This window comes from Paramisgurnus dabryanus, chromosome 4, assembly GCF_030506205.2.
Source record: "Paramisgurnus dabryanus chromosome 4, PD_genome_1.1, whole genome shotgun sequence".
Lineage (NCBI taxonomy): Eukaryota > Metazoa > Chordata > Actinopteri > Cypriniformes > Cobitidae > Paramisgurnus > Paramisgurnus dabryanus.
The window spans coordinates 34,561,177-34,574,931 of NC_133340.1; the positions used below are offsets into that span (position 1 = coordinate 34,561,177).

Consider the following 13,755-nt stretch of genomic DNA (forward strand, 5'->3'; position numbering starts at 1 on the left):
CAAACATATGTTCAGGACACAAGAAATCCAGATGTGTTTCAAAATAATTATTCTGTGAGAAATATATCGATACAGTACATCTGTAAACCTGTTTGTCTTCCCAGTTAATCTTAATGTTCTATGATAATGTTTTCTACAACGCACACTCTCAGAAATAAAGGTACAAAAGTTGTCACTGGGATGATATATTTTACAAAAGATCTTAATATGTACCATTTAGGTACAGATATGTACCTCTAAGGTACCAATGTTTACCTTAGAGTTACCAGTATGCACCTTTTAAATACAAAAGTCTACTTTTTGGAAAAAAAGGTATCGCCCCAGTGACAACTTTGTACTTTCTTGTATCTTTTTTCTAAGAGTGAATATATTAAAATTCTTAGTCAACCTGGAATCAAAATTGACAATAATTATTGAATGCTTTCAACCTCTTTGTGAACCATTGATCTGTGGAAAATTATGTTGCTGTTTTTGTTTACACAATATTTTTTCTCAATCAATATTTTTGTTTGCTCTTAAATATATCCTTATATATGCAAAATGGCTTCAAGAAATGGTTTTTCACATTTATAATTCACTATAGAAATCACTCTTAAAGGAAAACACCACTTTTTTTCAATACTTTACTATGTTCTTACCTCAACTAAGATGAATTAATACAAACCTATCTTTTTTCAATGCGTGCACTTAGTTTTTGTACAGCGTGTCGTGAATGTGTTAGCATTTAGCCTAGCCCCATTCATTCCTTAGGATCCAAACAGGGATGAATTTAGAAGCCACCAAACACTTCCATATTTTTCTTATTTAAAGACTATCACATGAGTAGTTACACGAGTAAGTATGGTGGCACAAAATAAAACGTGGCGATTTTTTAAACAGATAAAAATGAGAACTATTGTATGGCGGACGAGCACTTAGTTTGCAGCACGACCTTGGCGCGCAGTAACATCATCACTCCTGACTACTCCCCCTCTTGCTGAAACTTCCATCAATATTACTGCGCCCGAGGTCGAAGTGCTGCAAACTAAGTGCTCTTCCGCCATACAATATAGTTCTCATTTTTTATCCGTTTAAAAAATCGCCATTATCCGTTTAAAAAAGTGCCATCATACTCGTGTAACTACTCTTTAAATAGGGAAAACATGGAAGTGTTTGGTGGCTTCTAAATTCATCCCTGTTTGGATCAAGAGTGCCGCACAAGCCCTGAAAAGTGAAGCCAAAACGTCTCAATCGCCCCCCAGTGACTGGTCCCAGTATAGGTCATAAACCCCGCCTCCCCATGTTATTCAATGGGACTTGAGACCAACTAAAAAAATTAATTACACTTCAATTATCTTTTTTTCCGAACCTGGTTTCTGTCATTTATTGTAGTTTTTATCACACTGATGTAAATTCAAATGTTTGTTTTTAAAATAAGTTGGTGTTTAGTTAGTAATTTAATGATATAAAAACGGTGGTGTCACGTAATGATTGACAGCTGTGATATCGTGTGATATGCGCATTCTGCGAGAGCGAGGGCGGGGTTTTGATTTCACTTCCTGCTCACTACTGCGCATGACTGGTCCCGAAATCGCTACTGCGCAGACTCAAGACCCAAGATGTCAGCGCCATATCGGGACACTGGCGGCTTCACTTTTCACCAATGGAAGGGAGCGAACAGGCGTCGTCCATCTTATGGTTTGGATCCTAAGGAATGAATGGGGCTAGGCTAAATGCTAACACATTCATGACACGCTGTACAAAGATTAAATGCACGCAGTGAAAAAAGATAGGTATGCATTAATTCATCTAAGTTGAGGTAAGAACATAGTAAAATATTGAAAAACTTTGGTGTTTTCCTTTAAGGTGCATTTACGTGAAGAGGTTGATGTTTTCTCGGGGTGGTCTATAGGTCTTTATGGATCAGATGCATCAATATATTGATGTTCCCATTATCCTCAAAGCAAACAGAAGTTTGCATTCCTGATAAAAGGAGAAAGCGGAGTCTAAACAAATATGTGACCCTGTCTGTGAAGTTCAGGCTAACGTTTTATAATGTAATTTGGAGATTAGGAGCATTAATCTTACATTAATTTGTAAAGATATCAAAGTTATATTTTCACAGAATATTTTTTAAGTTATTTCTGAAGATTTTGTGTATATAAGTAAATCACAAAAATGGCTTTAGCTGGTTTTTCACAGGCAGGGACACATATTTGAAGCAGCGATTGAGAGATATGTGATTTAAAGGTTGTCGTCTCAAGTGAGATATTGGCCTATTTCACGCACCACAGCTTTTAAATAAAGATACATATTGTGAAGGAGGCACTCAAAAAGACATGAATGTTTGTGTAACAAGATTATCCATATTAGGGCACAGTGGAACGAAGGGGAGGAAATGGTTGAAAAGGAAATTATTAAATTGTGATTAAGTCATTGAACCCGGTAACAACATTTCTCATGACATCTAAAGATAACAGGATGTTTTCTCTCATCTTCAACGACTATTAAGTCTTTAATAATACTTGCTCTGTTGAAGTATCATTGTGTTTTAATTAATACAAATAAAATGGTCAGGTCAAAATCTTTCACTTGTCCACTATATATTTTCTGGTTGTTTTTTAAATCAGTATCTGTATTACTTTAAAAAATGTCTTGATAGACTTAAAGTAAACATATTTTCTAAGAAGATGTTATTTACACAGCAGTAAATTGTGTCCATATGTTATTTAATGGTTATTATACTTTCATAATACTCGTACAAATTGCAATGCTTTTTAATGACCAAAATAAGTAATTAAACATAAATTATTTGACTATTTGTTATTCAAAGTGCTTAAAGATCCAAAAGACTTACTTCTTGTAAAGTATATATACAATAAATGAACCTGTGCTCAAGACAACAGTTTGTTTATCTGAAATTGTTTGTATGCCATATAACTCAATATTTTGGATTGACAGATAGAGAAAAAAGATTAGTTGACCATGACAGCTTGCATGTTGCTGCACTTTGAAGTACTTTTCTATATATTTTTGTTTGTTTGTTTTTGGACAGGATCAAATAAGATGTGATACAATTCTTTCACTTACCGGCATGCAGTTAAACACCATGTCAATAATGCAAAACACTGTAAAACTCTGGAGAAGATGCGCTAAAGGAAACATCTGAAAAAACAACAAATAAATAAACAAACAAAGACCCAGAAGAGAGAGATTTATATTCTAGCTCACACTGTCTCTTGTGTAATACGTGGTGATTGCAATGTAAAAGATCAATATTTCAATTTCAGACTGCATTTTTATCCACAGAGATTAGAGAACAATCAAATTCTCGATTTTCTCCATCTGCCGAAGGAGGAAACTCTCGGCCTTACTGATAGCAAAACGAAAAGGTTTTAGCTTGGGTGCGAGATGTTTGTTTTTGTGAATTATTCATCGGGATCTGTTTGTGCAAGTGAATAGCCACTTGCTCCAATATCGAAGGGCAAATAATGCAGATTGCTCAAACACAACAGAGCAGGAATTTGACATTGAAAAGTAGCAAGACGGACAAAGACTTTTGCACTGCAGCAGGGTCACTTACTGATAAACAGACTTGTGGCAGCAAAACTGTATTTTGTATATATTTTAATATCCACTACTCCTTTTACATTATTTTTAACTTGAGAGAAAGTGCCATTGATCTCTAGCCTAGGTGAAAAAGTGCAATAAAACGCACTTTAAGTACACTTTGCAAATGTACTTAAATGTTCACTAACTAATTTTGTACACATGGGGGTCAATTTTGTACACATTTACTGGAGTAGATGTTATTTTCTTGTATTCTAGTGCCTTTTAATCAAACAACTGCTTTTATAGCCTAAAATGTTTGTTTACCTTATAGCAGCAGGCGAAAGTTGTGAAAACCCGGAATGGACTATAAATGAGCCAAGTGGAATGGATTTGAGCAGGAAGCAGGATCGTGGAAGTCAAGGCTGTATAGCTTAAACGAGGAACAGAGTGGTTCTCAAACTTTTTCAGTGTGTGACCCCCATGGCGTTTATGACATACAAGTTTCCAAAAGTTTTTGACTGTTTTTTTGTTTGTTTAATTTAAACAAATTGAATTAAACAAAACATATACAATGCAATAGTGTTAGTAGCCTTATTTTTTTCTCAGGTCAAATTATAATATAAAATTTATAATTTATGTTTTTATAAAATGTCATTAAACTGGTGGCCCCTGGAACCATCTCAGGATCCCCAAAGGGGCCCCGGACCCCAGTTTGAGAAGCACTGAATTAGGGCATTCCTCAAGTGGAATGGATTTGATGACGCCCTCTCACAAGAAAACAGACAAATGCACTAAATGAATGAATTAATGAATTTATTCTTTCTTTTTTCTTCTTCAGAACATGATCATTAGTAACAAAACATACTATAACTGAAAATAAACAAATTAAAAGTCTCAGCATGTTCAAAAGAAATTAATAAAGAAAAAAAGAAAAATGTGAGTGGGTCCAATATCATTGGTCTTAAAAAGTGGATGGGTCTTGTCCCACGGACGCCCATGTTTGTACGTAAATGATACAAAACTTATTTAAATTCACAAAAAATCTAAACTACTGATATTTACTATACTTTTCTCAAGTGCACTAATGTACTACTGAAAAACAACTTTACTTTTACTTTGCGTTCACACCAGAGGCGGTAAAATCCGCTATTCGCAGGTAGTTGGACGCTTGAACTTTGAGGTTACTCACTTCATTCAAGCGTAAAAGCCATGCGTGAAATGTAATGCTGTGTTTACACTAGCCGCGGTAGCGCGGCAAGCGCGGGTGATTTACATGTTAAGTCAATCCAAAGATGCGATTAGGCATCCTGCGGCGCGTTACATGTGGTACGCGAATCGAAAAATCTGAACTTCTGCAGATTTCTGAGCCGCGTTAACCAATCAGGACCTTGCTGTACTAGTGACGTGTTTAGAGGAAGCGAGCGAAGTGCCGGAGTCTCAGCAGAGTCGCAGAAGCCCCTCCCACATAACGTGAATTTCCACGTGAATATCTCGAATGATTAGAATTTCACACGCGAATGAAACGAGTGAACTCAAATGTTCAAGCATCCAACTACGCGCAAAAATCACGTTTTTGCCGGCTCTACCACGGCTGGTGTAAATGCAGCATTATGCTGCGTTTACACCAGACGCAGTAGGGGCGGCAAGCGCGAGTGATTTAAATATTAAGTCAATATGAAGACGCGTTGACGCGTGTCTGGAGGTTCCACGGCGTGGATGAGGCGTAGCGTGGCGCGGTAGATGCGTTTCCGCCTCATTCACGCATCTAGTTTGCGAATTGAGTGCCGTGCGCGAATGGTGCTTTTTGTGAATTTTGCGCTTTACGCGATTTTGATGCCTGAAACGTGGTTGGTGTACACGCAGCATTAGACATTCATGCGGAAATTCGTGTCATGGGAGGGGCTTCGATCTTCTGCCTCCGCTTGCTTCCTGTAATCACGTCACTACTAGAGCCGGCTCCTGATTGGTTAACGCTGCGCAAATATCCGCCAACATTTTCAACTCGCGCATTTCCCGCGTCAACGCTCAATTCGCGTGGAACGCACTGCGCCATTCGCACGTAGCACCATGCAGGATGCCTATTTGCGTCTTTACATCGACATAAAATGTAAATCACTCGCTTGCCGCCTCTTCCGCGTCTGATGTGAATGCACAGTTAGTGGAATTGAAAAAGAAATGGCGCTTTCCCGAGAGTGGGTGTGTTTCAGTGCCTACATTTGTCATTCAAATTTGACTGGGTGATTAAAGAGTATCTAAACCCTGGTCAGAGCCTGACTGAACCGGCAGCAAAAACAACTTTGTATTGAGCGATCTTAGGAAAATAATTGTTTGCCTAGCAACTGCATAGCAACGCATCGCCATGCTCTTAAAAGTGTTTACAAGAAAAGTTCATTCTCTGAACAAGCAATGATCCATTCTTCTCCTCCCATTGATCTTACCTCCACCTTGTGGCAAAGACTGCAAACCCATTGTTAAAACATCTACTCAATTCCTCATAAAAAATAAGAAATTCATTTTTTTATTATATTTTATTCGTCTGCAGTTATTCACCATTCATCAAAATATTCATTAAACGCTCCAGCCACAGTAATGAGCTGATGGCCTTAAACACATCCAGCATATTTTCACCCATACATTTGCATATAGAGTTCAATCTCAGGTCAATAACTTTCGTCCACAAGCTTCACGGTTCACAATTCAAAATAATGGGTGCAGGCAGGCACACAGACACCTGTGGAATCTTGTACGATAACACTCACACAGCTTTTGGAAAAAACAACATTCAGATAAACATTTAAAGTAAACAATACTGTCCAGAAAAATATTAGGGAAAAACTGCACTCAAACATTCCCGGAAACCCACATCACATATGTAAACAGTGCAAAAGCAAAAACAAATATGAAGAGATCAGACAAAATTTGTGCCTTATTTGGTTAAACAAAAACAAAAAGGTCACTGCTTTCGTACTGCCAAACCGCTGTCTCTCGGTTCATAATATTATCCGTATTACAACATTACTGACAAATTTATAGGCTAATATAAGTCTAAACTTGCCAAGTCCAAGATGCCAAGCTAAGATCGGTTAAATCGCAAAACACATTTAGCATTTGTTGCATCACAAAGTATTCTTTTAAAAATAGTTTTTTATGAAACAGGTAAAATATTAAATAAGCTCATATATCTCAGATCTGTGTGATTTTCTGAATGAAAATATCCAAAGTTACAGCCAAACCAAAATAGTGTCTGGATTTAACACTTCAAGTATGCAAGAAACAAACCGTGATCTGTATCTTCCAATGAAATACAATTAAAGGTCAGTGATATTAGGCCTGCTAGAGTATTGTCATTTTAACACCTCCCAAAAAAGTCTAAGCCAAATTTATATACATTTCAGACAACAAGAATTGGGGGGAAGAAAGAGCAAAAAAACACCAGAAGTTAAGTTCAAAAGGCAGTATTTTTTTTAAACGTGTCCAAGATTTACTGTGTAAACCCAAGCAAATGTTTGAATCAAAGGTCTGATTTGATTGGTCAACAAGCACATAACGCACCTGCATATAGCTGCCATTAGTTGGATCTGTCAATGGCATCTTTCCTGTACAGAGTAAATGTAACATAACGCAGTCGCTTCGAATCTCGGTTATTTCTTGTACAACTAACCTAAAATACAACTTACACCTGCTCAGAGATTTAGATGTCAAGGGGACAAAAGTCATCAAAACAAATGAACAAATAGTCTGCAAAGAGACACATCACAGTTCAGTTTTATCTTGCCCAAGAGGAACTTTCTTCTGAATCTCCTCGTCTGAGCTGTATTCAGCTTCCTCGGTTTTCCGCTTGCTTTTCTCAGTCTCGGGAATTTTGGACTTTTTCTTCTTCTTCTTCACCTTCTTCTCTTTATTCTGACTGCCCTCGCCATCTTTGCTCTTCTTGTTCTTCTTGCCCTTCTTTTTCTTTCTGTCCTCTGCGATGGCTGCTGTATCTCCCTTTTTCGCACTCCAGGACTCTTGAAGACAACCTGCCAAGAGACGCACACGTACACACTGTTGACAATTCCAGCTTTTGGACCGACTTTCCAAACTGTTATGTCCAGTTGATTATATCACAACTGTGTGTTCAGGAAATAATACAACTTCCTGGCGGATCTACTCTGGTTGCTATAGTAACATAATGGGCGTCAGCATCACGTCAAATCAATCTGTCCTCATATCACCAGCTTGCCGTTTCCTATTATAGCAGCCGACGGTTGAAATTTTTAGCTCCCTTGGTATTTTCACACAAGGTTCCAATATATTTAATGACTCTGATTCATTATAAGGGCTTGGATGGATGACAAAATACACAAGAGTAAACCCGTCAACTGGGAGAGATTTTGTTTTACCATACTGTGGTAAAAAATATTTTTGGATGGTACTGACTGAGATAAAATTGAATTGTTTAGAGGGGATACAGCACTGTAAGAGATGAACTAAAACAGCTGTGGTTGTGTCAGTGTCCCCATACCCAAGTCCTGTCCTTTCAGCACGTGTTTCTCACACAGGTAGGTGGTGAGATCTTCCTCCTGGTTTCCCTTATACCAATCCTCAATCACTTCTTCATACTGCTCCACCATCACATCACACTGAAAGAGAAACACGTCCCTTACTTCATCTTAACATCTGTCATTTATATGTAGGGTGGCCATTCGTGCCAGTTCCGCCGGACACGTCCCGAACATGTCTTCAGGTGCGTTCTCCGGAAGTCGGGTTGGTCGACCGCATATGTCATCAAGGTTTAATATTTCGGGTTTAATTTCGGAAAAGCAACCGTTACATTTCAAGGTAAGAATGAAACTACAATGATTGTATGTCTTAAAATAAATAAATCTTAATTTTCTAATGTATTTTAACTGAAATGTGAGAACCTCAATGACGTATGCGGTCGAGCAACGCGACTTCCGGAGAACGAACCCGAAAACATGTTCGGGACGTGTCCAGCGGAACTGGACCGAATGGCCACCCTATTTATATGCATTATCATATATGTGACCCTGCACCACAAAACCAGTCATAAGTAGCATGGGTATATTTGTAGCAATAGCCAACAAGACATTTTTATGCCAAAAATCATTAGGATATTAAGTAAAGATCATGGTCCATAATTAGTTTTTTATTTCCAACAGTAAATATATCAAAAATATATTTATCTTAGTAATGTGTGTTTGCTAAGGACTTAATTTGAACAACTTTAAAGAGACATTACACTTTTTTGAAAATAGGCTCATTTCCAGCTCCCTTAGAGTTAAACATTTGATTTTTACCGTTTTGGAATCCATTCAGCCGATCTCTGGGTCTGGCGCTAACACTTTTAGCGTAGCTTAGCATAATCCATTGAATCTGATTAGACCATTAGCATTGCGCTCAAAAATGACCAAAGAGTTTCAATATTTTTTATATTTTTCGAAAATAGTCCCTTTCTATTTCTTAATTGGTAACTTTTAATAGCTGGGGACTATTTTCAGGCATTGCGTAATATCATTGTCCCTGCTGCAGCCATGGTACGGCAGCAAAGTCCTTGATTATTACGCCGGAAAGAGAGTATAGTTCCTAGCCATATCTGCCTAGAAAATTGCAACTTCTAATTTTCAGTCAGTCTTAGTACACGATGTAACTACAGAAGAGTCAAGTTTTAAAAAGAAAAAATATGGAAACTCTTTGGTTATTTTTTTGCGAGATGCTAATGGTCTAATCAGATTCAATGGATTATGCTTAGCTATGCTAAAAGTGGATTCAAAAACTGTAAAAATCAAATGTTTAATTCCAGGGAAGCTGAAAAATCTGTATATTATTTAAAAAAAAGTGGAGTGTCCCTTTAACATCTGTCTGTCATTTATATGTATTATCATATATGTGACACTGGACCACAAAACCAGTCATAAGTAGCATGGGTATACAGTATTTGTAGCAATAGCCAACAATATATTTTTATACAAAAAATCATTAGGATAATAAGTAAAGATCATGGTCCTTAATTAGTTTTTTTATTTCCTACAGTAAATATATCATAAATGTATTTATCATTAGTAATATGTGTTTGTTAAGGATTTAATTTGGACAACTTTAAAGGTGATTTTCTCAATAATTAAATCTTTTTGTACCTTGGCCAAATATTGTCCTACTCTAACACACCACTCATCAATGGAAAGCTTATTCAGCTTTTGGGTGATGTATAAATCACAATTTCAAAAAACTGACCCTGGTTATGACTGGTTTTGTGGTCCAGGATCACATATACAACTTAAACCGCAGCTGAGCATTTATGTAGCCTATCTAATAAAAAACAGCATCATGTGCAGAGGGCGCTAGCAGGCTCGCGGATGATATCTTTACTTTTACTTTAGATTAAGAAAACATTTACTTTTAGCCAAACAGTTAGTTTTAAATTTAATTTTTTATATTTGTCCAATTCTTTACATTAGAATTGATTCAGCACTATTCTTGAGCAAAAACATGGAGAGGAGCGGTGAAATAATGAAATCAATAACTTGAGTTTTTGGTAAATATGAGGTCATCGTACTTGAACGAACATCCTGTAAGTTTCAGAATCGAAAACGTCCTTGTTACTGAAATATCAACTGTTATTCACACCAAGCCCAGGAAACACCAGGTTCTGGAATGTGCCTATCTATGACGTAGTAGCCGATTTTTTAAACACATAACGTCTACTTCAGTAGCCCCACCTACTGGTTCGCGCTAAAACCAATTATTATTGCATCGTCATTATTATGACTACTTGTTTATTGCTCACTTGTGGCTATTTTTATTACCCCAAAATAATAAATGTACATTATGAATTACCAAAATAATTGTTAGCGACAGTCCTAGATTAGTTCCGTCCTAATCTACACCAAAGGATGTATAACTATAAAGAGCCTGTAAGTGTCTCGTCACACCCCTAAATCCTTTTTTACATATATTATAATATTTCAAGATAACACAAAAACACCTGTTTCTTGAGGTCAGCCACTTCTGCACTGGTTTCGTTCCACAGTTCATAAGGAATGTCCATGACCACCTTCACTCCTTTATGGACGAGGTTATGTAGGGTGGAGAATGTCTCAGACATACCCTAAAAAAAGAGTGCAAGGGACTGTCACAACTTACCACCAATATTGATTTAATGCAGTTTAACATAACAGCACACACATTTTTCAATCTATGATCTAAGCATATCATCAGGTCTTAGTCATTTATGTTATAACAAGTAAAGGGATCCAGACTTCTGTACTAAGATCAAGTCATCATTACCTTTGCAAAGCGATTGCTTCCATCTCTTTCTTTGTGTAGATTGTACTGCATGATTCTGGAGCACACATTCTCCATTACCTCTATGAAACGAATATCACTAATGCAATAGAAACAGAAGTAAAAATAAAAATCAATGGTCATTTTTGAGTACACTACCCTTATAAACTTGTAGTCGTGAATAAGAGGCTTACGATTTGACGTATTTGATTGGTGGTGAGCCTTTATCGTCCAAAAAGCGGTAGTTGGTCTCTATGACTTCTTTTGTTTTGCCCGTCTCTTCGAATGCAGACTTCATCTCAATGCTCACAAATTTGCATACTATAAAACACATTTAGAAGATTAAAGGGAACTGAAAGTGGCTATTTCTCATAGCTTGTCATGAAGCCAACCCTTCTGAATTACACACACAGACACTATGCACAATACACGCTTGACATGACAGAAGTAACACATGAATTCTGTTGAAAAGAGGAAATCTGCTTTCTAGATTGTGTGTGTGCGTTGTATCTACATATACTATCTTTGTGAAGACCATTTTTTTAATACTGTACCCTGTAATACCATGATATATGTAATACCATGATGATCCAAGTGATGGACAGTGAGGACATTTTGGCCAGCTCTGACTTTATACTACCCCTTTAAAAGGCTGTTTGAGGGTTAAGACTTAGGTTTAGGATTAAAATTAGGTTAGGGTTGGGAAAAGCATAACGTCTATGAGTGTCCTAACGAGTGTGTGCGTGCACAAATGGCAGTTATGTTATATTTTCCTGTAGCTCATTGGTACAAGAGTCTGCCAAATGCCTACATTTACGTTTACATTTATGCATTTGGCAGATGGTTTTATCCAAAGCGAACCAATGTACAATAAATTCAATCGATACATTTCTTTTCTCAGTATGTGTGTTTACCAGCAGGTGGTTGGTAAAACTGTATTAACATTTGTCGATATGAAATTGTGCAATACAGAGATTAGTGTACCCTATTTTGATGCACAATGTTTTACCCATAAAACCGATCAGTCTCTTAAATAATTTCTTGTATAATACTAATATTTCAATAAGTTAGCGTAAAACAGTTATCTGTGAAAGCGATAGTGATCTGTGTCTGGTGTATCTGCAGCAGAATAATAAATAAGACAATTATTGTGAATAAGGACACTGTTCCTACCTTCACATTTATTGGGCAGATGCACCCATTCATCGTCTCCGCTTTTTTTCCCAATAGCAGCACTTACAAAAGCTAACACGACGCAAATAAAAACATTCATTGTTTGATAGTGTCAAAGACTTAACACGATGATTTACAAAACACTGCACATCCTTATTTCACTGGCCGCTATATCTGATGCTTTCACTTCCGCTTTGGCAGGTTGACGCAGATGCTGAGCAGTGGACCAATCGGCGACGACGGAGTGGCATCGGAGAACCAATGAAAAGCGTGGGTGGGGTCGAGAACATGAATTCATTAGGCGCTGCGCAAACCTATCGTGGTATGACATCAAGGTATCGCGAGAGCTATTTGAAAGCACAGCTCTCGCGGTACTTTACACAGAGCCTCAGATTCACCTCTTCTTTTTTACATGAGAACGTTACTATATTATCAGATATACTTTATAAGTTCAAATTAATTGAGATTTTTAAATGACAAAGATTTATGTAAATAAAAAATGAACAGTGCGAGGACAAACTCATGTACAGTATTTGCATTTATGAAGTTGTAACACGCGTGTTGGTATCAAATGCATTACATAGTTCACCAATAAAATCAATCAATCAATCAATCAATCAATCAATCAATCAAATTTCAATAAACTCGTGTCTTTTAGCACAGTAGTTGCGTTTACTGTATAGGCCTACTGAAATTATGTCTATTTCTATGAGTTGTTTTTCAATTGTGCATTTATGCAATAGATACAAGCAACCACCAGAGGGCATTACACTTCATATAATCACATTTTCTTTAAGATTTGAAATTGCTCTCATAAATTTCCATGTCATTTTTACCAATTACTACACACCTGTTACAGATCAGCACTGGCAGTATTGGCTCATCTTGCCAGGAGGAAAGAAATCAAATATTGAGATATAAATCCATTAGAACTGAACCAGACCACATCGGCTTCTTTTTTCATCTGACTTCTGGTAGCTATTTCTGTTATATAATAGCTATTGCATAATGATTTATTTACAATACCAGAAGGTTCAGGGTCACTCAGTCTTTATGATTTTTTTCACATTTAGAGTGATAGTTAACTCATTAAAACTATGGAATAACACAAATGTATAACTATGAATAAATACTAAAATTTTATATATATATAAATATATTAGCATCTTCAAAGTTAACCACCGTTTGCACTAGAGTGAACAAAATTTTATTTTCGGGTCTCTGTCTACCAGAATCTTGAGGTCTCACCCTAAAATGCTTTCCATTTCAAATGCATTTTATATTAAATAAAACTTTTATTTTGTTTTGTAATGAAAGAAATTATGACATTTTTTAATGATAGAAATATAAGAATTATGATAGAAATATGTTGGCACAATTATATTTTTCTTTACGTAACTAATTTCAAAGATTCAGACATATCCCTAAAAATAAAAGGTTTTCAAAATCATTAAAAACATGTTAGTCAAGCAACCCCAAACTTTTTAGACGGTAATGTATGGAAAGCTCTGTGCTGCAGTCTAATAAAAAAATGTTAATCTGCACTTTCCATGGGCACACAGACAAGGGTTTGCTGGGATACACTACATAAAAAATAAATTAATTAATTTTGCATCATTTACCATCACCCAGATCAGTGGTTTAAACTTTTCTGCATGCGTGCGTCCCTTCGCAGCCCTCCAAAGAAAAGTCTTTACATAAAATGATCTTAAACTTAGATATTGAATTAAATAAAACATATTATATTATCCAATTTAGTGTTGTTAG

General features: G+C 36.5%; 1 protein-coding gene across 1 annotated transcript; it reads right to left on the reverse strand.

Moving 5' to 3' along the window:
- Positions 1-4,327: 4,327 nt before the first annotated feature.
- On the reverse strand, positions 4,328-12,200 carry cnpy3 (canopy FGF signaling regulator 3). Its single transcript, XM_065254337.1, has 6 exons — positions 11,989-12,200; positions 11,010-11,136; positions 10,819-10,915; positions 10,517-10,639; positions 8,036-8,153; positions 4,328-7,550 (listed from the first exon to the last, which is right to left on the reverse strand). Exons 1-6 carry the CDS (start codon positions 12,086-12,088, stop codon positions 7,285-7,287), a joined length of 831 nt encoding a protein of 276 aa, XP_065110409.1. The 5' UTR covers positions 12,089-12,200; the 3' UTR covers positions 4,328-7,284.
- Between the last annotated feature and the right edge of the window lie 1,555 nt (positions 12,201-13,755).

Bases quoted from the DNA above. Each gene is read 5' to 3' on its own strand.
- cnpy3 (XM_065254337.1), bottom strand. From the start codon at position 12,088: ATGAATGTTTTTATTTGCGTCGTGTTAGCTTTTGTAAGTGCTGCTATT. The intron at 10,916-11,009 runs GTAAGCCTCTTA...CTATTGCATTAG, and splicing joins CCAATCAAATACGTCAAATC to TGATATTCGTTTCATAGAGG. The intron at 8,154-10,516 runs GTGTTTTTGTGT...TTTCTCTTTCAG, and splicing joins TGGCTGACCTCAAGAAACAG to TGTGATGTGATGGTGGAGCA.